Raw genomic sequence first — 25,534 nt, forward strand, 5'->3', positions numbered from 1 at the left:
GTTGCTGCTGTACCAGCCTCCCTGCTGTGTAGCAACCTCCCTGCGTGAACTTCTTGACTCCATTTCTGGATTGGCAGTGGAGTTCCCTTGACTCATAGTCTTGGGGGACTTTAATCTGCCTTCTTGGCAATGGGGTCTAAGGTGGCTCAGGAATTCATGGCTACCATGACAGCCATGGACCTTTCCCAAGTCATCTAGAGCCTGACGTGAACTAGTGGTCACACACTGGATCTGTTATTCCTGTTGGAGCAGTGGCAATGTGATCTGAAATTGGGGGAGCTCTTGGTGTCTCCCTTGTCATACTCAGATCATGCTCTGATTACCTTGGGATTCTCTGGTCCTGTTCAACAGGAGAAGAATTCAACCAAACTGCTATTAAGGCTTACCTTGTGGTGGTAAGGGTGGCGAAGCATCAATACTTCTCTGCTCTTATTGTATCTGTGGATAGCCATTCCACAATCCTGTTTCGGGTGACACGTGCCCTCTTAGGTAGAGGGGGCTTGGAGAATCACTTGCAGGGTTGTGTGGAAGAATTTGTTCAGACAAACTAGTTTGAATTTGCTTGCAATTGGATGCTGGCTTTGTTGCAGGTCTGGGGGAGATGTCTGGGGAGGAGTCTTGCCTGATTATCTAGGAACAGTCTGAATCTGTTGGGCCTGAGGAACTAGACAGGTTCCTTAGGATTATGAGCTCAGCCACCTGCTCTTTAGATCCATGCCCCTCCTGGATTACTAAGCGGCCTGGGGGTTGTCATGTGAGTGGGTTCTAATGGTGGTGAACTGTTCCTTGAGTGAGGAGGTTGATCCTTTAGCTCTTAAGGAGGACTTGGTTCATCCCCTGCTCAAGAAGCCATCACTGGATCCCACCACACTGGACAATTTTTGTCCAGTATCTAATCTCCCCTTTTAGGGGAAGATGTTTGAGAAGGTGGTTGTGCAACAGCTTCAGAGGACCTTGGATGAAGCGGATTATCTGGATCCCTTTCAGTCAGGATTTAAGCCCGGGTATGGGACAGAAATGGCATTGGTCACGCTTTTGGATGATCTCTGGTGAGGGCAGGATGGAGATTGTACATCCTTGCTGTACTAGACCTCTCTGCAGCTTTCAATACCATCAACTATGGTATCCTTCTGGATTGACTCTGGAGTTTGGGGGTGGGCGGCACTGTATTGTGCTGGTTTACCTCCTTTCTCCAGGGTCAATACCAGTGATTTGGGGGGGAGATCCCGCCCTCTGCCCCTACTGTGTGAAGTGCCGCAGGATTCAGTGCTGTCTCTGCTACTATTTATCATCTACATGAGACTGCTGGGTGAGCTCATCTGCCACCATGTGTTGAGGTATCATCAGTACGCTGATGATATAATTATACATTAATACATTATACATTTCATCCCCTGACGAATTAAGCAATGCTGTGGAAATCTTATCCCGGTGCCTCCAGGCTGCGAAGGTCTGGATGAGGAACAGCATGCTTCACTCGTGATTCCTGCTTGAAGAGCAGGTGGCAGTCATGCCAAGGAGGGCCTTTGCACAGTTTTGGGTTGTGTGCTGGTTGCACCCATTCCTAGATCTGGAGGGCCTGCTCACGGTCACTCATTCTCTAGTCACCTCCCTACTGGACTACTGTAATGCACTCTACATGTGGCTGTCCTTGAAGAGTACCCAGAAGCTTGAGCTGGTTCAAAATGCAGCGACGTTGGCAGTTATGTGTACCTCTAGAACAGCACACATTATACCTCTGCTCCACAAGCTATATTGGTTGCCAGTTTGCTTCCAGGTCCAATTCAAGGTACTGTTTTTGATTTGGGGCTGGGTTATTTGATGGACCGCCTCTCCCCAGTTACATCTGCCCATCTCATCGGATCTGGCAGAAGAGGTATGCTGCAGGTCCCATCTGCTAGGGAGCTACACTTGGCAGGACTCAGGAGGTGGGCCCTTTATGTCATGGCACCTGCCTTATGGAACATTCTCTCCTCCCTCCCCCCAAAGTAAAGCTGGCTCCATCCCTGTTGATTTTCTAGAAGTCTCTCAAAACATGGTTATGCCATCAGGCCTGAGGTATCTTCATTGTTGTTGACATCTGCTACCCTCTCAGCCTTTAATCACAATTTTTAAATTTTCTGGATTGTAAATGGTTTTTTATATATTACTGTTTTATAGTTTTATTGTACGCTGCTCAGAGTCACTGTTTCATGAGATGGGTGGCCATATAAATTTGAGGAATGAATGAATGAGCAAACAAAAAACTTAATAGGTGGTCTTGCACAGGTCTCTACTCCTAAATCTCAGATTTTTATCTATAATATCAGGTGGAAGTAATTGAGTTCATAAAATAAAGAGACTAAATGAAATCAGGATAGCAACATTTTTTCGTATGGTTAACAGCATAGTGTAGATATCTACTGAAAAGTAATTGTTACTGAGCAGCAGGGTTTGGGGTTTCAAAGCAAAATAGGTGCATTAACCATAGCAGAGGCTTAATGCAATGGTTTTCATTGTTGGGTTTTTTTTCTCCCCACAAAAATAATAAGTTATGCAATTGAAAATTGGCATTTTACTGCCATATTTTGGAAGTACAATTTTTTGGGTCTTGGGAGCTGTAAAGTTGAGGCTGGGGGATAGCAGACTGCCAATCCCTACTTATATGTTAAGTGATTATAGCATTATTATATTCACTGAATGTAATGTAGAAATTATAGACAATCTCTAATGCAGTATGAACACAATTTATAGTGAAATCTCTGTTAGTAAGTTGGTGATGTTTTGTGATAGCACAAGTTACAAATTGCTTTGTAATATTCTTAGTTGCTCATTGGGCAAAGTTAGCTACAAACAATGTTAGAAATGTGGTTTCTTTGATAGAAGAGTTAATTGTCTATATATATATATGTGTGTGTGGGGGGGGTAGGAAGTAATTTTATGAGCAAATAGATGACTAGTTAACAGTGTAAAAAGAAATACTATTTTATCTTTGAGGTAAAATAGCTGAAGAAAGAATACAGAGTAAGTAAACCTTGCAATGATGTAAGTAGGGCATAAAAACAAATAAGAAAAAATGTTGAGCAGAAAAGATATTCTATAAATAAAGAGTTACAGGGAAGTCAGGTTTTGGGGGAAATTGTTCATAGAATCTTAAACAAAGGAATGGTTGCTCTGAAAAAAAAAATCTAAAAATAAGAGATCAGTTTCTTAGCAGAACTAGAAGAGAGAGCCAGTTTGATGTAGTGGTTAAGGTATCAGGCTAGGAAACAGGAGGCTGTGAGTTCTAATCCCGCCTTAGACAGAAAGCCAACTGGGTGACTTTGGACCAGTCACTCTCTCTCAGCCCTAGGAAGGAGGCAAACTACTTCTGAAAAACCTTGCCAAGAAAATTGCAGGGACTAGTCCAGGCAGTTAGTAGTCAAGACTGATCTAAAGGCAAACAAACAAACACCCTAGAAAAGACAGGACTTTTTTTCATTAATCGTTTCCCTTTTTTGATCTTTCAGTTCTGAACAAAGTTTGTAGATCAATCACAAAGTTGGCAGTAGGTCTGTCTTAATTCATTAGTAATTCAAGTTGAAAACTGAGCTGATAAATTTTTCTGTCCCAGCCCACAAAATCTATGTGATTTTGTTAATCCAACACTACCCAATATGTTAGAGTACAACTCTCATCAACCCAAATCACCATAGTTGTGCCCAACATTCCTGGAAAATACCAGGTTGCAGAAAGCTGCTGTGAAAAGTGTGCATAACTTATTCTAGTAACAGACATGTCCTGTCTGATCCAACAACTGAATTGTGATGCCAACTTTGTGCCAAGATTTTAAAGTAAGTCTGTGGATAAAGGTTGATTTATGAATACTCCACACCAGAGTTTACTGGGTTTTTTTTATTATTATTATGAGTATCATAAATTAATGGTTCATTCATAATATTTAAATTCAGGTTAAAGGGGAGGATAAAAATGCATTTCATCTTTCAGTTATCGCAAATAGCCATAAAAATACATTTCTTTTCTGAGCCCAATTAAATTCAACCATTTCCATAGCTTCAGGTAAATTCCGTCAAAATTAAGCCTGATCTTAATGGCAGTGTGTGATCAGGATCACCATTTCAATCACAGAACGAATTGGTATTTGAAAGCTTTTGCCACCAGACCTTGGGCATGCCACACTGGCTTTGTAATTTCAGCAGTGTATGAAGCCAAGAGAAATGTCCTTAAGGGTATGCCATACTTCCATTTAATCATTTTAGTGTTCAAAATATTGGCTGTTGTGTAATTGCTGTGAAATCCATTTATGCAAACTCTTGCTTCTTTGCAACCTAGTATCTTTACTACTAGAACTGAATCCAGGATTGGTAAGGATTTATTTCACAGCTAGGAGGGTTTTTTTTGTTTGTTTGTATTGTAATAAAGCAGAGTAGCCTTCCCCAGTCTGATGCCCTCCAGAAATATTTACTACAACTCCTGGATAGACAATCATAGGAGGTGCAGTCTAATGTATTTGGAGGCAGCAAGTTGTAAAAAACTGTGTAATGTTAGACATGCCCTCTTAGGGTAACCATACTCTTTGCATTTTTGACCCTGGTAGAAGCCCAGATTTTTAATGCATTTCTTTGCCTCTTTTTGCTTAGCCCTATATTTATAGGTCTTAGGGGCTTAGTGCATTTGACAATTTTGCCATGCAATTTTACTAGGCTGCTAATTACAGTACATTATTACTCTACTGCCAAGTGTCATTGCTTTTTTAAAAAAAATCCTGGTGATATTTGTCACCTCATTGATTGGTATTGACCTCAGTGTGGGTCTATTGGGTGGAAAGACTAAAATATCTAGGTTTACTGTCCTCTCATTTTGAAGTAGAATTTATGAAGGAGGCTGAACTGAAAACTTAGAGGGATATGAAAAAAAGAATCTAACTCTTGATTTCAACTTAAAAAAAGACACAGTGGGGCAAAAAAGTATTTAGTCAGCCACCAATTGTGCAAGTTCTCCCACTTAAAAAGATGAGAGAGGCCTGTAATTTTCATCATAGGTATACCTCAACTATGAGAGAAAAAATGGGGGGAAAAATCCAGAAAATCACATTGTCTGATTTTTAAAGAATGTATTTGCAAATCATGGTGGAAAATAAGTATTTGGTCAATATCAAAAGTTCATCTCAATACTTTGTTATATATCCTTTGTTGGCAATGACAGAGGTCAAACATTTTCTGTAAGTCTTCACAAGGTTTTCACACACTGTTGCTGGTATTTTGGCCCATTCCTCCATGCAGATCTCCTCTAGAGCAGTGATGTTTTGGGGCTGTCGCTGGGCAACACGGACTTTCAACTCCCTCCAAAGGTTTTCCATGGGGTTGAGATCTGGAGACTGGCTAGGCCACTCCAGGACCTTGAAATGCTTCTTACGAAGCCACTCCTTCGTTGCCCGGGCGGTGTGTTTGGGATCATTGTCATGCTGAAAGACCCAGCCACGTTTCATCTTCAATGCCCTTGCTGATGGAAGGAGGTTTCACTCAAAATCTCATGATACATGGCCCCCATTCTTTCCTTTACACGGATCAGTTGTCCTGGTCCCTTTGCAGAAAAACAGCCCCAAAGCATGATGTTTCTACCCCCATGCTTCATAGTAGGTATGGTGTTCTTTGGATGCAACTCAGCATTCTCTCTCCTCCAAACACGACGAGTTGAGTTTAGACCAAAACGCTCTACTTTGGTTTCATCTGACCATATGACATTCTCCCAGTCCTCTTCTGGATCATCCAAATGCTCTCTAGCAAACTTCAGATGGGCCTGGACATGTACTGGCTTAAGCAGGGGGACACACCTGGCACTGCAGGATTTGAGTCCCTGGCGGCGTAGTGTGTTACTGATGGTAGCCTTTGTTACTTTGGTCCCAGCTCTCTGCAGGTCATTCACTAGGTCCTCCCGTGTGGTTCTGGGATTTTTGCTCACCGTTCTTGTGATCATTTTGACCCCACGGGGTGAGATCTTGCATGGAGCCCCAGATCAAGGGAGATTATCAGTGGTCTTGTATGTCTTCCATTTTCTAATTCTTGCTCCCACAGTTGATTTCTTCACACCAAGCTGCTTGCCTATTGCAGATTCAGTCTTCCCAGCCTGGTGCAGGTCTACAATTTTGTTTCTGGTGTCCTTCGACAGCTCTTTGGTCTTGGCCATAGTGGAGTTTGGAGTGTGACTGTTTGAGGTTGTGGACAGGTGTCTTTTATACTGATAACAAGGTCAAACAGATGCCATTACTACAGGTAATGAGTGGAGAACAGAGGAGCCTCTTAAAGAAGTAGTTAGAGGTCTGTGAGAGCCAGATATCTTGCTTGTTTGTAGGTGACCAAATACTTATTTTCCACCATGATTTGCAAATAAATTCTTTAAAAATCAGACAATGTGATTTTCTGGATTTTTTTTCTCATTTTATCTCTCATAGTTGAGTATACCTATGATGAAAATTACAGGCCTCTCTCATCTTTTTAAGTGGGAGAACTTGCACAATTGGTGGCTGACTAAATACTTTTTTGCCCCACTGTACAATAGCTTGCCCTGTCAGTGTTGGTGGGGGTGTTGTTTTCTCCTTAGTAGTTCCTTGATGAGGCTGGCATTTACTACTTGATTGTTTGTCTGAGTTGGTAGTTCCTTGATTAGATTATTGTTTACTCCTTGATTGTTTGTTTGGTGTTAATCCCTGCTTATCTGAGTGTTGATTGCTGGTGAGGAGGTGTTCTGGTCTTTTTGTTTCCTTTTTATTGTCTCTTTTGAATGGTGTGTAAAATATGTTTGTCTCTATGTGCCTCTTGATGGCTGACTTATCTGAATACTAAACTTCCAGGATTCCCTTGCATTGTTGGACTTAGCTTGATCTAAGATGCTTACAGTTTCCCAGTTGAAACTATGGTTGATTATGTCCATGTGTTCTGAGATTAAGTAGTTTTCATTGTGTTTACTGACTGCTAGTTGGTGTTCATGGATATGCTCTGCTAGTCTTCTGCCTGTCTGTCCTACATAGTGTTTGTTACAGTCCTTACACTATATGTTGTAGATGACTCCTGTTTTTTTAATTCTTGGGCTACTGGGTCTTTTGGTTTACTTAAGGTGTTTTGAAGGGCTTTAGTTGGTTTGTGTGCTATAGTGATGCCGTGTGGTTGTAATAGTCTGTTGGTTGTTTCTGACATATTTCTGATGTATGGAAATGTTATCCTTTTCATAGCTTGTGTTGGTTGTGCTGTAGTGGGTTGAGTGGTCAGGCACTTTTTGATAAAGTTGCGTGGGTATCCATTTTGTTGGAAGATGTTGTATAGGTGGTCTGTTTCCTTTTTCTGCCATTCTGGGTTGCTGCAGTGCATTTGTGCTCGTCTGAATAATGTTTGTACACAACTCCTCTTGTGGGAGGTTGGGTTGTTACTTTGGTAATGGAGCACTTGGTTACTGTGGGTTGTTTTTCAATAGACTTGTGTTTCTGATTTGCTGTCATTTCCTCTGCTGTTGTGGATATCTAGGAAGGGTAGTATGTTGTTTTCTTCTTCCCTTGTGAATTTTATTCCTTTGAAGATGTTGTTGATTGTTTCATGTGTCTTCTCTAGTTGTTCCTTTTTTATTATGACGAAGATGTCATAATAAAATATACCTATGATGAAAATTACAGGCCTCTCTCATCTTTTTAAGTGGGAGAACTTGCACAATTGGTGGTTGACTAAATACTTTTTTGCCCCACTGTATGCTTTACTTTTGCATTGCCTATTAACAATGTAAATAACTACATTAAATGGAGTGTATCAAGAGAATTTAGTCAAATTTCACTAAAAAAAATCAGATTCATGGCAAGGTTTAAGCCAATTTGAGAACAATTATACCTAGGGTGAGTACGATCGAATAACATTCATTTAAGTAAGTTCTGCCATTTGTTTCCTGAGGAAGTGGATACAATGGATAATGTTCTTGGATTTCTTTGAGTCACTATTTGTCTGTTGGTTCCCTCACTGATTTGGATTATAAGTGCTCTTTGACTTCATCCTACAAATGATCACTGAATTTTTGTTTTTCTTTGCAGGCAGAGTTCCCCATCTCTTTAAAAGATGCTGTAGTGAGGTTCTTGTTTAAGAAATCATCTTTGGACCTTTGGCTGAGTTTACTTTATGTCAGTCAGTGAACAGTATTCCATGTTTAGGCAAAACTAGCTGAGAAGGCAATGGTGCTATGGGTCTATGAGCTCTTGTAAATGAGAGACTGATTAACTTGATCCTTTTTGATTTGGGTTTATACCTGGATTTGACAGTTGGTTTCTCCAAAGGATAATTTATAGTGAGAAAGAGAAGAGGAGTGTGACCCTGTTAATATTTCTGAATCCTGAGGCAACTTTTGATACTGTTGATTATGATATTGTATGGAATACTTGAGGGAGCTGAGGATTGGAAATGTAGTTCTGTTCCAGGTGCTACCAGAAAGTAATACTGGGAAACTGTCTGGAAGTATTCTGTACAGTGCTGCAATCATGTCTCCCATGTGTATGCAGTTGCTGAAAAGTTTCATTCACAGGTTTGGAGCTAGGTATCAGTGGCATATGGATGATACTCAGCTGTATTTCCTTCCAGGGAGATCAGGCTCATGTATGGAACCTTTGTACTGCAGGCCGTAAGGGACTGAGTAGAATAAATGGAAACTTAGTACCAACAAGAAGTTCTGCAGTTGAATTTCAGTATTGGGAGTAATGCCTATTATGAATGGGATTGCATTCTGCCTTAAAGATCAGATTTTAAGCCACCTTGAGCCATTAAGGAAACAGTGGCATATAGCTACATGATCGAAATACAAGATAAGATATATCCAGGTATGATGTTAATATGGACAGCAGATGGGTCAGTTGAATTCTATAGAATACTATAGTTCTAGATGGTTACGTCTTCAGAAGTAGTTTGCAGCTTGGAAATATTTCTATTTCAATTATATTTTATTTAGTTGCTCTTTGCTCTTATGTATGAAGAACTCTCTGCTTTCTGAGCCCTAGTTGTTTTTGTCATAGATCGAATTAGGGATCTTCTACATACAGTAGAGAACATAGAAAAGTTGGAAGGTATCATTTAGATCATTGAGTTCAACTCATTTTGTAATATAGGATTAAATTAATTGAATTAAATTAAATTTGTAATATAGGATTAAAGCAACCCAGCATTGGCTACCTAGTCTCCTTGAACACTTTCAGTGAAGGGGAACCCACCACTTTTCTGGGCAGTTTGTTCCACTCTCAAACTGCTGCTACTATTATGTCTTTTGTAGCATTCAAATGGAATATGTCTTTTACAGATTTAAATTCATTATTCTGCTCCTCCACTGTGGAACAAAAAGTGGTCTTGACTTTCTTCTGTATAACCTTGTTTCGGGTATTTGATGTATGGCATTACATTCTTTCTCAGTGTTTTTTGTCAAGGTTCCTTCATTGTTGTTTTATTGATTTTACAGTCAAATATTAAAACATACAAACCAAAAGAAGCACATGTGTTTTAAAAAAAAGTCAAAAAGTGATAAAATATACATAAAATGCAAATCAGCTTGGAAAAGCAAATTACCAAAATGGTTAGGCAATTAAATATCTAATACCTATTGCAACAAATTTAGCAACCCTTCTGTCAGCAAAGGGTGGATAAATAATCTCCTCTTTCAAACTAACACTGGGTTAAGAGGCGTTATTAATTCAATTCCTCATATCATACGGATGGCTCTTTGCAAGAGGACATGTAAAACTGTTCCTGTTTCCTCAAATGGACATTGATCATAGGAACTTTATGAAATCTTGCTTCTAGCAAGAGAGATGGCAAGATGTATTTGTGGGAATAATTTCTCCTGTAGGTTGGAAAAAAAATATTTCCTATATATTTGGCAAGAGAGAGTGGGCTCTCATACAAGCCCACTGCATAGGCAGGAATTTTGATTAAGTCTTAGACATGGGCAATGATAACCCTTGTTCTTAATTTCAGGTTGCTGAGGCTTGGATGGAGACATCTGAGTTATCTGAATACCCTAATTTAGTTAATGTCAAAGCCATTAATTGTCCAGGAATGATGGCAGGTAACTGTACATTTGGGAAAAGTGACTACTTTAGTCTTATTGTAACTGCTTTCATGACATTAACTCCCCAGTTTTGGGCTACCTCTTTGTTTTGTTTCTTTGTGACCAGGCTCTCTTCCCATTTCTTCTATGTGTCCTTTTTTATTTTCAGTTCTTTGCTAAGCTTCCCTTGTAGCTACATTGGCTTCTTCTGCTGACCTCCATTTTTTTCCTCATTGTGCTTTAGTATTTTCTTCTGTAACTCCCATCCATCCTGAGATCTTTTTCCCATTAGCTATGACTGCTTGATATTAGTCTGAGTTTATTAAAATAGACTTCTTGTATGCTTATAACTATGCTCAATTTATTTTCCCTTAAAGAACTCCAACATTATATGGTCACTTTTCTCCCATGTTCATACTACTTCCGCTTCTTCAAATAAGCCTTCCTGTTTGGTTAGTATCAAGCGAAAGGGAACATATACTGATGTATCTTCTTCCTCTCTCTGAAGGATAAATTTGTCAGCACATCAGGAATTTCCTGGAAGGATCATGCTTGGCAGCACTAGTCTCAGAGCAAATGTTGGGGCAATTGAATCATTATGACTTTATGTCTCTTTTAAAAATTTGCAGTTTACTTTTGGAAGACGCCATCCACATCTTCCACAGTATTACTTTAGTCAATAACAGAGTTCCTTTTATTTGTTTTTTATCCAATCACTTTAACCCAGATACTCATTACAACTTTGTCAAGTTCATTCATTTGGATTTTTGAGCAGGAGTAAATATTTTTTTTAACATATAGTGCAACTCCCTATTGCTTCTGTTCCTACTGAACAAATTATATCCTTTAATTGTGGTATTCATGTCATGGATGTCATCCTACCAGTCTTTGTTATGCCTATTAGATATACATGCCTTTCTAACTCAATGTTCAAGCTCATTTTGTTTATTTGCTGTATTCATAACATTAATGTATAGACAGTGAAGGGCATGAACTTAATATAACCCAGTGTTCTTTCTGATTTTTATTGAGAGGTCCTCAGTTTTATCAATATCATTTACCTCCATGTTTGAAGGTTAGCCTTGACTGTCCATTGTTTCACTCTGTTCCAATGAAATGAGTATTGGGTTTGGTCCAGTCTCACTGTCATTTCAAATCTGTAGAATCACTTTTAATCTGAGACAAATCTTTAGAATTGTTCAGACTACATTCTTCTTCACTTTAGAGTAAGTTCATGGGCAAAGGCCACTTCTGATACTGCATATGCCTGTTCATAAATTGTTCTTCTTGTGATGGATTTTCTAGAAGTAAGATATTTTGAGAAATGGAAACGAGCTTAGCAGAAGTAGTTGATTTTTCTTTTTTTTGTTATGCCTGGTCTCATTTCATTCACAAGTCAGTGTTATTGGTGGAAAGTCTAGGATCCTGATGGCCACCCATGATAACTATTGGGTGCTATGCTTCCTTTCCACTATGTGAGAGGTGATATATTCTCCATTACTGCCAGATTAAATCTTGTTTCAAAGTTTTTCTTTGGCATGATACTCAGCAGTGTCTAATCACAGCTGTTTCACAAATGCTTGGGGCATACTTAACAACTGCCAGAATTGTATTGAGAAGAGTAGTTATTTTTTCCTCTGATAAATGCTGTCCCGTCTGCTTAGGATTCAAAGGATTTGCTGCCAGATGAACCAGATAAAAACAAAACTCAGATCTGTTCTACTTCTTCCTGTTTGAATAAAAATGACATAGGGAAAACTTCAGTTAGATTTTCATAAAGTTGTCTAAATGTGACAGGAATATTTGGAAGACAAGGAGTACTTCTTCAAGTCCTGTGAGGGCCAGTGAAATTAGTAACAGCAGATTGAATGCTCCAGAACATACTATTGTCAAGAATTTGGGTATGAATGCTTGCAGGAGTGATTTGAGACACTGAATCATCTATTGCAACATGTTATAGATGCTATAAGTAGTTATTCGCGCTCAGCAAACTCTGAAAACATATGGTAGCTGAGATCTGCCTAGTTTCTCCTGACAATAGAAGTATATTTTCTTATTAGCAACATGAGGAATACCTTCACAATCACTTTGTAGTTTGCCAATATTATTTTCACTGTATTCAGATTCAGTATGCCCTATGCCAGAAGATTCAGCCATGAGCTAAAGACCCAAATACAATTAAATGGGAGCTTTTTGCCTTCGGTATTTTCCATGTAGCTTTCACGTGATTTGGTAGTAATTATTTTCATGAATATTGGTTCAGATGTTGCAAGCATATTAATTAATGGAGTTATTTTAATATCAGTCCATCCATCTCACATTGGAGTCAGTGATTTAGCTTGACTAACTGTTATTTTAATTATGGCATGCTATCATTCTAACAGGAATGTGTTAAGTGATTCCACAATGGTAATTTATATGACAGACAGATTAGGTTATAATGTTCCTTCCAGGATTGTTTTTAGTCACAGAAAGAAGCAGACCACTTGCACATAAAGTTCTATAAAGTGTCTCCTCTCTTTTTCTTGATTTTCTTTTGACATTTTGTCAATAAAACAGTGAAGTCTTAACTGTCTTGAAGAACTTAAAGTGGGTAGCACATTTAGTGATTGTGCTCTTGAGCATTGTGCTCTTGCCAGTCCTTTTTCTAGATTTGGAAGTTCAGGGTTTACCAAACTATTGCTTGACTTACCTACATAAAGCAAAGGGATTAATATTTATGCTTGTTCCCTTGGGTGGGGGGGAGTGTGTTTCTCTTTGCCTGGTATGCAGAGTGTTAAGGAAATTAGGAAGCCATTCACGTGGCAATATTATCTTTCCTTAATAGGAGGTCCAGCTCACGTTGTTAGCGCATGTTCAGTTTTTAAGGAATCGAAGTAGACAGACTTTCCTTTAGTTTAATATACCAAGAGGACACTGCATATTACAGATAATATCCAATATCTCATCTGAAGTAAATTAGTTGTATCTTGTCTCTTTGTCTCAAATCTGAATCTCTAAAGGTTTGTCCACACGCCATCTTTGTTGTGACACCAAGATGGCAGGCTTATGTTTGCTGAGGAATTGTCCTCACAACAGAACCTCCATCTCAGTGCCAGTCTGTTGTTAAGGCAGACTGAAGCCAGATCAAGGTGATCTGTCAGAAACTGGTTTCCTTTGAAAAATGGAACAAGCCCTCAATACAAATATTCTACATTGCATGGAGCAGGAACCTGAAGGAGATTAAATTATTATTATGGTTGGTCACACAGTCAGCTAAATGTTAAGACTGGATTTGACATTTTTATCCATCTCTTGAGTCCTTCCCAAGGACCTGGGATAGGCAGATGTTGTTGTTTTATGGTGTTAAAGGTATCATTGCAGGGTATAAGCTGTTCCAAGTAAAGTTGCCTTTTGCAATTGACTGATGGTGATTTTGTCAATGATGATGGTATTCAAGTGGTGCTCCATATGTTCTGAGATTGCACCTAAGGTGCCTATTACTATTGGTATACCTTGGCTTTCTTTTGCCATAGTCGTTCCGTTTCTATTTGCAGGTCTTTGTATTTCGTGATTTTCTCCAGTTCTTTCTCTTGCATTCTGCTATCTCCAGGTATTACAATGTCCACTATCCAGATTTTTTTTGTCATTATCATCATCATCATCATCATCGTAATACCAACCCTTCTCATCCACATGACTCTATGTTACCATTTCTCCTTTCACTGCTGGAGAGACCAATATCTTCCTGGGAAACAATTTTTTTTCCCCTAGGATCAGTGGAATGTCTGCCTTGTGCCACACCTTCCACAAAGTTGCTATTCCCACCGGTAACCCCTGGGAAGCTGCCCTGCTTCCCACCACAGTTATCTTCCCACTGGTAATGTCCTTTACCATCCCTACCTCATTTCTCTCCTACCTACCAGCAAGTTGCTTTGAGTGCTTTAGGCCACTGCTGGGTGAAAATAGAAAAGTTAATACAAACCTAGAGAGCCAGTTTGTTGTAGTGGTTTAAGGCACCAGGCTAGAAACCAGGAGACCGTGAGTTCTAGCCCCACCTTAGGCACAAAGCCAGCTGGGTGACCTTGGGCCAGTCACTCACTCTCAGCCCTAGGAAAGAGGCAATGGCAAACCACTTCTGAATTCTTGCCAAGAAAACTTCAGGGACTAGTCCAGGCAGTTTCCAGGAGTCAACACTAATTCGAAGGGACCAAACAAACAAACAAACACTGTTCTCTCAGGAGATGGCACTTCATCACTTTTTTTCCCCTCCTATTAGCTTTCTGTAAAAGTTTTGTACTCTTTAAGGACATTTCTGCACCTCATTAAATGCTTCTTCATCCTTGTAGCATTGTTAATGTACACTTGCCCGCAAAATTTATCCTTGGCAATTTTCTTGTTATTGAGTGGCCACCAACTTGATGCTATAAACTTTTTTTTTAAAAAGATAAGGTATTGTGACTTCAGCCTGAGAAACCAAGTCTGTTTCCCAAGCAGTCAGGGATGCTGTTGAGAGGCCAGATCCAAGAGGATACATATGCAGTATGAAACTGCCTCTGGCTCCTTCCTGTCTATTCAGTTAACAATAGGAACAGAAAGTCCTCCATGTGGCAACATTATTCCATCTGATCGCATAGGGACTACAGGGAACAGCAAAAGATTAGCCCCTCTCATTTTTCTTTAGCATCTGCAGTTTCCTTTTCCTTCTCCTCAGTCCCAGCCCTTGGAACCAATCAGCAAGAGCCATGACATTTCTGCTCCTCAATTTTTTAAAAAGAAGAATCAAATGAAAAACAAACCTTGTACAACTTGAAATTACCCAACTCATCTGAAATGGAAACATTTTCCCACCCCCACCCCAAAACAGACATCTCCCCCACCCCAGCTCTGTCTGCAAGAGCCTGAAAACTGAGTGGTTAGAGCAGGGTTCCTCAACTTCAGCAACTTTAAGATGGGTGGACTTCAACTTCCAGAATTCCCCAGCCAGACGTGCTGGCTGGGGAATTCTGGGAGTTGAAGTCCACCCATCTTAAAGTTGCTGAGGTTGAGGAACCCTGGGTTAGAGTATCTTCTTCATCTCTTGTTTCTGGTTTTGTCATCTACTGGGATTGCTCTTCTGACTGCAGTTTCTGCTATCTTGTCTTTCTTATTTGAACTGATTACTCTTCATTCTTTCTCATCAGCTGAAGTGTAGCTATTTGCTGAGACCTTTTGTTCAAGAACTCCTACAAAGTTGCATTTGTTGCTGTTTTCAGACAGGAAGATAAATATGCCACAAGCATTGCAGTTTGCAATTGTAGACTTCTATCTCTTTATTTTCACTTTTGCTTTTTAGGGGAAAGATTTTGGTTTCTTCTTGTTCCCTTCTCCAGTTAGCCAAGTATAAACTCTTGAGTAAGAGTAAGATGTGATAAGAATTCCCCTTGACAGAACTTCCTAGCCAACACCTGTTAGTTCACTCATTTATATGCTGAAATACTGTTCCCTGCTTTGAGTGCCTTATCACTGATGAATACCATATAAATTTAAGCTTAAATACATCTTTCTCTTGCAAAAAGGGCTCTCCTAATTCTTCTGTCTTATTTGGAAAAAATAATGTTTGCAAATTCCTGAAATACATAATCTAGTAATTTTTAAAAAAAATATTATTATTTGTTGTTTAAGCAGGTTCCTTTTAGAGATGAAATGACTCAGTGTAAGAGGAGATGTGTGGTTCTGCACAGTCCTCTGGGAAGAATTGAGATATTTGGATGTGAAACAGGAGTACATGAGATACGCCTTGAGGGAAAAGCTGAGCCACAGAATGGGTAAGCCTGAATCTGATTCATTATTTTTACATATACACGTGCATGTTAAAAGTCAGATCTTTGCTATAGCTCAATGAGAAATGTTTGCAAAGAACTTGCAGTTTAGGTAACATTTTTATATTGCATTTTATTAAAAAATCTACTTCTTGTAAGCTGGATAGCCTAAAAATGAGACTAAAACACTGAAAAGATTAGCCACAAACTGCTGAAGGGGTTGGGACCATTTTCACTTTATCTTCATTATTTTTCAAATGACTGAAGAGATCATCTAGGATCTCCAAGTCTGCTAAGTACTGATGGAAACATTTTTAATATGGCTTTAACATGAGGGTCAGAGAGAAGTGTGCGGATTTTGTCTCCGACTGTATCATGAGAAAGTGAAAATTGATTTCAAAAATAACAGAAATCTCTTTATTCTCCCATCGATGAATACAATAAGATTTTTTTTATTTTTTCCTGGTTTATGTGTAAGATCATAACAATAGTGAATATGCATATCAATCTTGTCTATAAAATAATTTTGTCTTCTGCTTTATCTTACGTTGTCTGAAGCTTTTTAATAGCTTTTGAAATAATACAAATGTTATTAATGGACAAGTCTGAGGTTACTTGCCAGTTTCTTTTAAGATTCAGTTTTATTTGGTAGCTGTACTTACACTGAAACAGATGTAATTTTCAGCAAATGTTTTAGGCATTAACACAATTTATATTGTACAATACTGAAATTAATCTTAAAACCAAGGGAGGTTTTTAAAAGAATTATTTTCACATTATAATTTTTTAAACATTCATATTCAAAACAACAGAATACCAGTGACATTAAAGATTGTGTGCTCCTTTGTCCTGATAAATCACTTTTCATTTCAGCAATTCAGTAGCAGAGCAGGATCTACTGTGTATGTGATGCGTTTTAATGACCAAGGGATTATAAGTCTTGCAATGCCTGCTCCTGATGGAATCCATGTTATTACTTTTAAATCTTCTTATCCTGTGCCATCTTCCAGAAAGTCATCTTACCCTCCCTAGCTGTTTGGAGTAGATGAAGCATTTAGAAAGCTCTCACTCCAAGTCTCCTTGTTTGTGACACAAGGGAGTCTTCAGCACTCGTGAATGAACATCAGCTAAACCTTCTACAAGTGGAGCAAACATTGATTTTACTCTGCAGATGTCTTTATGCACAAAATGAAAGAGGAGGGAACAGTGAGCATGAGTTGCCTCATTGAGGTCACTGGAAAACTTAGCAAATGTTTTGTTCACTAAATATTCTGGGTTTTCTTTCTGCATTTCATAATTAATGTGGAGAATAGCACAGAGACAGTGTATTGAAATCTTAAACCTTCCAAAGCTGAGATCACTTACGTACTTCCACTTGATACACATATACATACACATAGCAAAATGAATTAGTCAGATGCCAGATCCTTGTTAATTATGATGGATCTATGGTAGAAGATAAGGAGTTTTCAATAGGCAGAGCCTCAAGATTGCAGAAAAAATAGAGGAAGAAAGACTTTAACTGAATGTGACCAATGAACATAAAATCTTTGTGAGACAAATGAAAAATGATGTGCGATGAAATCACAAAAAGTACTCCAGTAGTGAAGTGGACTTTACAAATTTGGATTCATACTTCTACTCAGTGTTGTCCCTCTCCCATCTCTATCTCTTTCCTCTTTCTGCATAATAGTTTAGTAATCATCTTGCAGTCAAACTTAGTTCACTGCGATAGGATTAGATAAGATTTAAGCTATTATATATGTCACCCAGAAATATTGGCAGAATACACCAAACAAGTAATGTCAACTTTGAATATTACTATTCCAAGCTGATTCCATAAAAGGTTTGTACTTTTCTTGTCACGTGATTTTTTCCCCCCCATCTTCATATTGTGATAACTAGCACTTTGTAAAACTTTGATGGGGCAATTTCTTTCAGTGATGATTTGATCAGTTCATCCCACTGAATCCTGTTGGAAAAGATCTTTGAAGCAATGCTGCAGTTTTATTTACCAAATGGGACCACTTTTCTGATTGTTCCTCAGTCTTCTACAGATGCCTTAAAAACGATGTATACAGCTGAAGTGGATTAACCCCACCTTGACATTTCATAAGGTGGAGAGTTTCACTTCTCATGTTTGCTGTAAGTGCAAGGTGGATAAGCCTTTTTAATTACAAGGTCCCTAGATTTCCTTGTTATATCTTATTGGAAAGATATATATTGTATGATGCTTCTGTAGCAGAAACATAGTCATCCCAATACATCATTTTCCCAAGCTGTCGGGTTCTGTGGATTATGCAGACAATATTAGTCTTTGACATTTGGTCTATCTTAATTTTCTCAAGCTATATACCGAAATAAAAAAAAAAAGCATGGCTAAATAGGTTAATTAGTCATTATATACACTGAAATAAAAGAGCATGGCTTAAATAGGCTAATTAGTGGGAAATGGGAAAAATATACAGCAGTGCTATACAATTTTTGACTGATTTTCTTTTACTAACTGGATTAGATTCAAATGCAGCTTTTGAGTGGTAGATAGGTTGACACTGGTCTTCTTACATATCTCAGAATGGAACTGTATATCTAAAGCATGTGTTGTTGAGAAATATTGCTTCCCCCTGCCAGAAATATCTAGACATCAATCTCTATTTCTGCAGATTCAATGGATATGGCAGGAAGACTTATTATATACTATGATCCTCCTTTTATTAAAAATAAACTGGGCTAGTTTTTCTCCTGATGGCTTTTCAGATTATAACTATGGAATTGTTTATACTTATACAGTTGCTAGATTATAAGGGTGGAGAAAAAACAACAGTTTAATGATGGAGGTTAATTTTTTAACTCATTATAATTCCAGAAGTACAAAGAAGTTTCCAAATCCTATTACAACATCCAAGTATCTTTTAAAAAATGCTTGCATTTTCTAAGTATCTACAGATGCGAATATATTCAAGTTATCTGTTGAATAAATTATATTTTTGTTATTTAAATCCTGAATAATCTATTAGAACAACTCACTCTCAAGAAATATAGACTCTTTTGGAAAATAAAATAAGAAAGAAAAGTAGAATTAAAATAAACAGTGATGTAAAAGCTTTACAACCAAGTTCTCATAAGCAGTAGATAAGTTGGTAAATCATTCTCTTGTACCTCTTTAGATTGTTCTGCTGGTCAGTATAACTTCTGAGTCCTTTGGGATATTGTAGTACATGAAGCCCCATACTTCAAATACTTTTCTATGTTCGACACAAAAACATCTAGGGCAGTAGAGTTGTTCTAGGCACTGCAGGGATTTTCTTCCCCTTTCACCAGAAAGAATTTGGAGGAGCCTTTGGTATGGCATGGTAAACTTTATTGCGGTCTTTGACCAATGAGGAGCCTTTATTATTCATCAGGGTTTCATGGTCAGGTTCTCCAATGACCTCTGAAGAGTATCCTTTGGTGATAATTTTCTGCAAAGGCTCTGGGCTCGCTGTTGGCATGTCCCTAGCTGGGCCTGATCTGCAACTGCAGGGCTGGGAAAGAACTGCCTGCCTGCTGTCCCAGGCAAAAGAAGTACCCTCCCCCCCGCAGGAGCTCCTGCTCATTCTGTGCCAAGGTGGCGAGCTTGAGAAGGACTTCTTGCAAATTGTGAGCCCCGAGTTTAATGGCGCCTTAAGTTATGATATAACCTAATTTTGTGCACACCCAACTTTTTACTACATGCACAGGTTTGACAGGTAGTGTACACCTTAGAGGGTACATAGATCACCACTCTGGGGCTGAATTTTCTGGCCTCTGTTTCCAGATTATGCTTGAATTAAGTTATATCTTCTATTCAAATTTAATATCTCTTATGTTTTTACTGTTTTTATTCATCGATATTGGATTACTATTCTGGGTGCTTTTTTTATATTTTAGTATTGAGGAACAATGCTAAAGGGCAGGACATTATTTCCGTAATTAAATAAATGTTACCAGAGAAAATGCTAACGAAGTCATCATACTAAACAACAACCAATCCAGCGGCAGTGAAACTCAAAGACAAGTGTTGCTTATGTCAAATTGCTGTTAGGTATTGGAATACTCTAAATTACTAAACTCACAGATTGAATGAAGTATTTAGTTTCATACTGCATTTTCTAAGCTCCTTTTTCACAAAGGGCTTTCTGATTTTAATCCATGTAATACAACAACCTCCTCAGGGGATTACCGGCTTGATGGTGATCAAGGTGGGAGGGTTCAACAGCTTTAATGATCTTGTGAACAATGCAGGTGGAAATATAAGCTCCTGGTAGGGTCACCTTTGCTGATAAGATCGAAAGGGGAAGGGTTTAGCTAATGGTCCACTATGGGAGTGAAAGCAGGTTGTGCTCTGCAGATATAAGGGGATCTTTCCCTCTGAGTAAAAGAAGCTCCAAATCTGGAAGAAATCAATTGCAAGCCATATCTGTATTGTTGCCAAGAAAATTGAATGGACATGGCTGAAACATTTAGATAAGTTTAGATGTGTGTAAATGAGATCCCTCTTTCCCCAGGTTGGAAGATACTCATCTAATTACTGGGGAAGAACATCAAAAACTTATGAATTGATCTAGAAGAGAACTTCCTCATTTTACAAGAAAACATATAGTTGAAACATTAAATGTGTGCAGCATGAACCAAGGAAAAGTTGAATTTGTCAAAGCAGAAATGAAGCATACCAAATTGGGTGTTCAAGGAATAAATAAACTTAGGTAGACTTGAATGGGCACTTCAGATTTTGATTACACAGTTGAAGGCATAGAAAAGGGCACACTTTGAAGGAATGATGATACTCAGAGAAAGCATTGCTAAGTATATGCTCCAATAAAATCCAATAAATGATGTGATCATATCTATTGGAATTAGTTGATATCCAGTGAACCTCAGTGATGCAAGAGCTGCTAAATGAGACATCTAGGAAGTATGTAGTACTAATGACAAGTAATTGGAAGCAAAAGTTGGAGAAGCAGAAGAACCTGGAATTACAGGAAGACTTGAACTTAGTTAACAGAATAATATAATGTTAGTGTTTTGGGTGTTGTTTCTCAGCTGCCTGTATTTTAACTTTTATAATGTTTGCTTTTGTTTATTCTATTTTAATTCTGTTTGTCACCCAGAGTCACTCATTGAGATGGGCGGCCATACAAATTGGATAAATAAATAAATACCAGGTACAAGTTAAATGGCTTTTGTGAAGATAATTATTTTTGTTGTTAAACCCACTTCAAACAACATAACTGCAGACTCAACCCATGGACCTCATGAGATGCACAACATCAAAATCAATCTGGCTGCAAAATGGGAAATAAAAATTGGAGAACTGCAATCTAGTCAATTAGGACTCTTCCAGATACAGGTTGCAGAACAAACCCTGATATATTAGTGTCAAATATGTGAGTTAAACTTAGAAAATTAAAGAGAGTCGGTTAGAAAAATAAAAATGGAAAGCAAAAAAATCTGGATTAAAAATACTACATATATTAGAAAGACAAAGTTAACATCAACCACATGCTTAGTGAATTTAGCTGATGGTGAAGAAGTGAAAGTGAACGATTTTGTTTGTTTTCCTGGGCTCAAGAATTGGCTTTAATAATTTAATAATAATAATAATAATCAACATTGGCTTTAATAATTCATTCAATTTACATGGCCGCCCATCTCAAATACATGATCCTGGGCTGTTAACAATACTTAAGATAAAAACAGTATAACAAAATTATGAATAACATGTATAACAGCCGAGAAAAACGAACCAAAAACAACAATTAACATAACCATAAAATGGGCTCAGCCACACATCTGGGGCCCCAGGCTCAGTGACAGAACCAGGTCTCAAGGCCTTACAAAAGGCCAGCAAAGTCGGGGTAGGTCTGATCTCTGGTGGAATGATGTTTCCAGAGGGTGGCCAAAACAGAAAAGTCTGTCTTTCGGTCCCACCAGATAACACTCTCTAATGGACAGGACCCGGAGCATGTCTCTTCTGCCTGATCTAAAGGGACAGGTTGACCCGGAAGAAACGGTCCTGCAAGTAACCCAACCCCAAGCCATGAAGGGCTTTAAATGTAACTACCAGCACCTTGAATTGAACCTGGAAGTATACAGGTAACCAGTGTAGCTGACAGAGCAGAGGGGTCACATGTGCCAAATGACAGGCACCCATAATTGTCCACACTGCTGCATTTTGCACCAGCCGAAGCTTCTGAATACTCTTCAAGGCAGCCTCAGGTAAAGCATGTTGCAGTAGTCCAGTATTCTGAATCAGTGACGGTCAGGTTCATCCTAGAGAAGAAATAATTACCATTTTTAGTAAAATTATCAAGGATAAAGGTATTTCTTTCACAGCAAAGATCAGGATAGTTAAAGCTATACTTTTTCCAATGGTAATTTATGTCTGTAAAAGCTGGACTTTGAGAGAAATAAGATAGATGCCTTTGAAATATGGATTTGGAAAGGATTATTAATCAATCAATCCTGGACAAATAAAGACTGACCGCTCCCTCTCGGTAATGATCAGCATGAAGAAAATCCCATTCTTTGGGCACTGAAGGACTAGAAAAAATGACTATGCTTCACAAGGTTGAGTGAAGGGGACGACAACAGATAAGGCAGACTGATTGGATCTCAGAGTTCACTAGAATGGCCTTGGAAGATCTGTGGATTATTGCCAGGGCCATGTTAGAGATAGCAAACATTTGTACATAGAGTCCCCAGGGGTTGGGTCCAACTCAGTGTCATCTGTATAACTAAATAATACAGCATAGTTCTCGTTCAACCCACCAAATGTGCATTTTTCACTTGGAAGATATATCACTGAGGATTAAGGGTAGAGTTTGGCTATATATAGTTATCTTAAAATTAAAATTCCTCCCAATTCAGCAGACTCCTTTTGGTAATTGTCAATCATGTTGGATGAAGGCTATTTTAGAAAACTACTTCTATTTGACTTTTCACTAGAGCTCTTTATATCTGTGACCTATAACAGGGCTGGCATGATGTTAATGTATTTTGGATATAGGTTTTAGGCAGAAAACTCCAAAATCCTGGAGGCAGACTCCCAACAGGAACCAGTCCGTCACCTTGTTTCTTTAAGTGTGTCCAAATAACAATTTTCTGGGGCACGTTTTAATACATTGCCTCATGCTTTTTTAGAGACTCGATTTAATAGAACTTTTTAAAACTAATGGTCTGGTTGCTCTGGACTATTGAGTTGTTGGGCAACAACTTTTTATATTCCGTTATTTACAGAGATAAAAATGGCTTGATTTTACCTCTTTTATTGTCTTTTCTTGGATGTTCAAATGATTTTTATGTTTCTTACCTTTTATCAGATAAACAGCCTTTTATTACTCACAAAGTAGCTGGATTCTGGATGCTAGCTAATTAAAGCCCACTAAAAGATTATTGTGGCTTTTCATTTACCCGAGAGTCAATTATATATTCTGTGCTTGCACTTCAAGTATTTCAGTACTGGCATTTACACTGCTGGTCTGGGTTTATAATGAAGTTCCTTACTACTAACTTACTAACACCAGAAAATACATGGCTGAGTGTGAATTTGAATGTGGGTCTCTGGCAGCCTATTCTCCACTTTTCCTTAATAAATTAAAAATAGGAGAACTGAAAGAGTCTAGATTTTTTTAAAAAACAAACCAATCCTTATATGTTCATTTAATTGACTTGCTAATTGATGTATCGTACGAAATGGAAGAGTTAAACATTTATAAGAGATTTGTAATTGTTCATGTAGTATTTATTTCCCTCACAGAATAGGTCTTATAAAATTTAGCTTTTTCATTAATGTATGTAAAAATATTAAAAGCTTTTGTATATTGCATTAAAAACTTATGTAGGCTGCCCTGCATTTTCCTATTTATTAAAACTTTTCAAGCAGTAAAAACATTTTACTTGTTAATGAGGGGAAGTGGGGAAATTAATGAAAGAGCTTGGATCCTCCAAGATGTCTCCTTTTAACCATGCACAACCAGCTCTCTTTCCCCCTCCCCCCATTCTATGTAGTTTAATTTCTGTGTTAGGGTTCAGTAAGCAAATGCAAATAGATGTAATGATTTGCATCAGTAGATTACGTCTCAGTTTAATATCCTCAGATATTTTGGTCAAGGCCTTTTTTTCTTTGTTACATTGGCAATGTTTTCTTATAGTAAAAAAAATGTAATTGCAATATTTATGCTCAGTGTCTCATACATATATCACTTTCAAAATCCAGAGGATTGCATTACTTTGTTCCCTGCACTGAATAGAAATTATCAAATCTTGAGAATTCACTTACATGCCAAGATACCGGGCTTGTAACTTTTTCCTTACATTCACATAAACATGCATTTCTCTCTTCTTGACACTTAGGTCAAGAGTGCAGGTGAACTTGGGGTGGGGGGAACCTAGTTGGTGCTGTTCACCTGAGATTGCAAGTAGAATCACTGAGCAGTTAATTATCAGAAAGTGATGGTTGTCTTGATTGCTGAAATAGAGTTAGGGGTCTTCCATATCAGTTTAAATGAAATTATTTTCAGCTTTCATCTGTCTAAAGGGGTACTTGCTATCACTAGAATAGGTAACCTAGAGAATTCCAACTACTGATCTGAAAAATGTAGTTGCTTAAAAAACTTGCTTTAAAGTAAATACTCAGTCTTCTCACAAACAACTTAGGTATCATAAGTAGCTGCTGTTTCATGTAGCCAATTGGCCTCATTGTTTATAAATCAGGACAAAGAAACAGAAGAGGAACATTTCATGAAAGGGTTAGCAGCTTGTATCTCTGAATATATATATATAAATAGTTAGCATGCATTCATGCCCCTCTCCTACACATAAGGAACTTACTTATAATACTTGGTCATGAGATATTTAAATGCATATTTTCACATGAACATGAAACAGATTGGGCTTTTTAAACTGGCAAATTCTTAGCAAGAAGCAAGATTTTTCTTTCCAGTGCTGTTTGACAATTGAAAAAAAAAAGTTTCTTTAAGAGTTTGTTCCATAGCATAATTTCTTTAAACTTTCTAGGATCATTGAGTTATCCTTGGCAGACATGCATTCTATTGTTTAGTCTCAATCACTCCCTTACATTCTTCATTTGCAGCATCCTTAATTTGTTTTCTTTAATCAGTTTGCTAGAATGAGGAAGCCAGAGGGGAGCTGTGTTTTGATGATCCTTTTAAGCTAAAAAGGTGTTTAATTCTGAATTTAGACTTCCAGTTACTTTATGTGAATGTCAAGTGAAGAGGATTTTTTCCTTGTTCATATATATTTTTTAGAAACTAGATAGCATGTGTATGTGCATATGTATATAAAATTCTTTTTTGGCTAACTATCAGGATTAGTTTTCTTTTTCTTTTTGGAAATTTTACTTTCCTGGTATAAGAAAAATGGAAGGTGGCTTCTTTTTCCCTGAGGGTATAGTGATCTAGCAAATCATTCATCTCCAACACTACTTTGTCACTTGCTATTTACATTTAATGACCTACAGCTACAAGTTTTATATTCAGACTCCTTATTAAACTGCAATATGTACAAAGATAGATTTTTAATTAGTAAAAATACTATGAGCATCAATGACAACAATAGAAAAAGTGATTGACAAGTCTGGCAGTTTTATTAGCAATAAAATCAATTGGGGAAAATTCAGCTTGATGGCTGCCAAGTAAAGAAAGATAGCTAATTAAAAATAGTGCACAGTTTAT

The 25,534-nt window shown here is 38.0% G+C and overlaps 1 protein-coding gene across 8 annotated transcripts in view; it reads left to right on the forward strand.

Annotated features, from left to right (window-relative positions):
• Window positions 1–25,534, forward strand: part of MGMT (O-6-methylguanine-DNA methyltransferase) — a 287,150-nt gene that overhangs the window by 31,686 nt on the left and 229,930 nt on the right. For 5 of the 8 annotated variants that reach the window (XR_015794274.1, XR_015794275.1, XM_088131691.1 and 2 more), the window contains one exon: window positions 15,685–15,827. The exons of 1 other annotated variant lie outside the window; for it this stretch is intronic. Coding sequence is in view for 5 of the 7 variants with exons in the window: in XM_088131691.1 (XP_087987817.1) it covers window positions 15,685–15,827 (143 nt within the window). In the remaining 2 variants the exon portion in view is untranslated. The remainder of the gene's footprint in view (window positions 1–15,684; window positions 15,828–25,534) is intronic. 2 more of the 8 variants (XM_088131692.1, XM_088131690.1) reach the window with 1 other exon arrangement.

Source organism: Python bivittatus, unplaced genomic scaffold, assembly GCF_059951505.1.
Source record: "Python bivittatus isolate LINGU-HERP-01145 unplaced genomic scaffold, Pbiv_v1 ctg000980_np1212, whole genome shotgun sequence".
In the NCBI taxonomy this organism is placed as follows: domain Eukaryota; kingdom Metazoa; phylum Chordata; class Lepidosauria; order Squamata; family Pythonidae; genus Python; species Python bivittatus.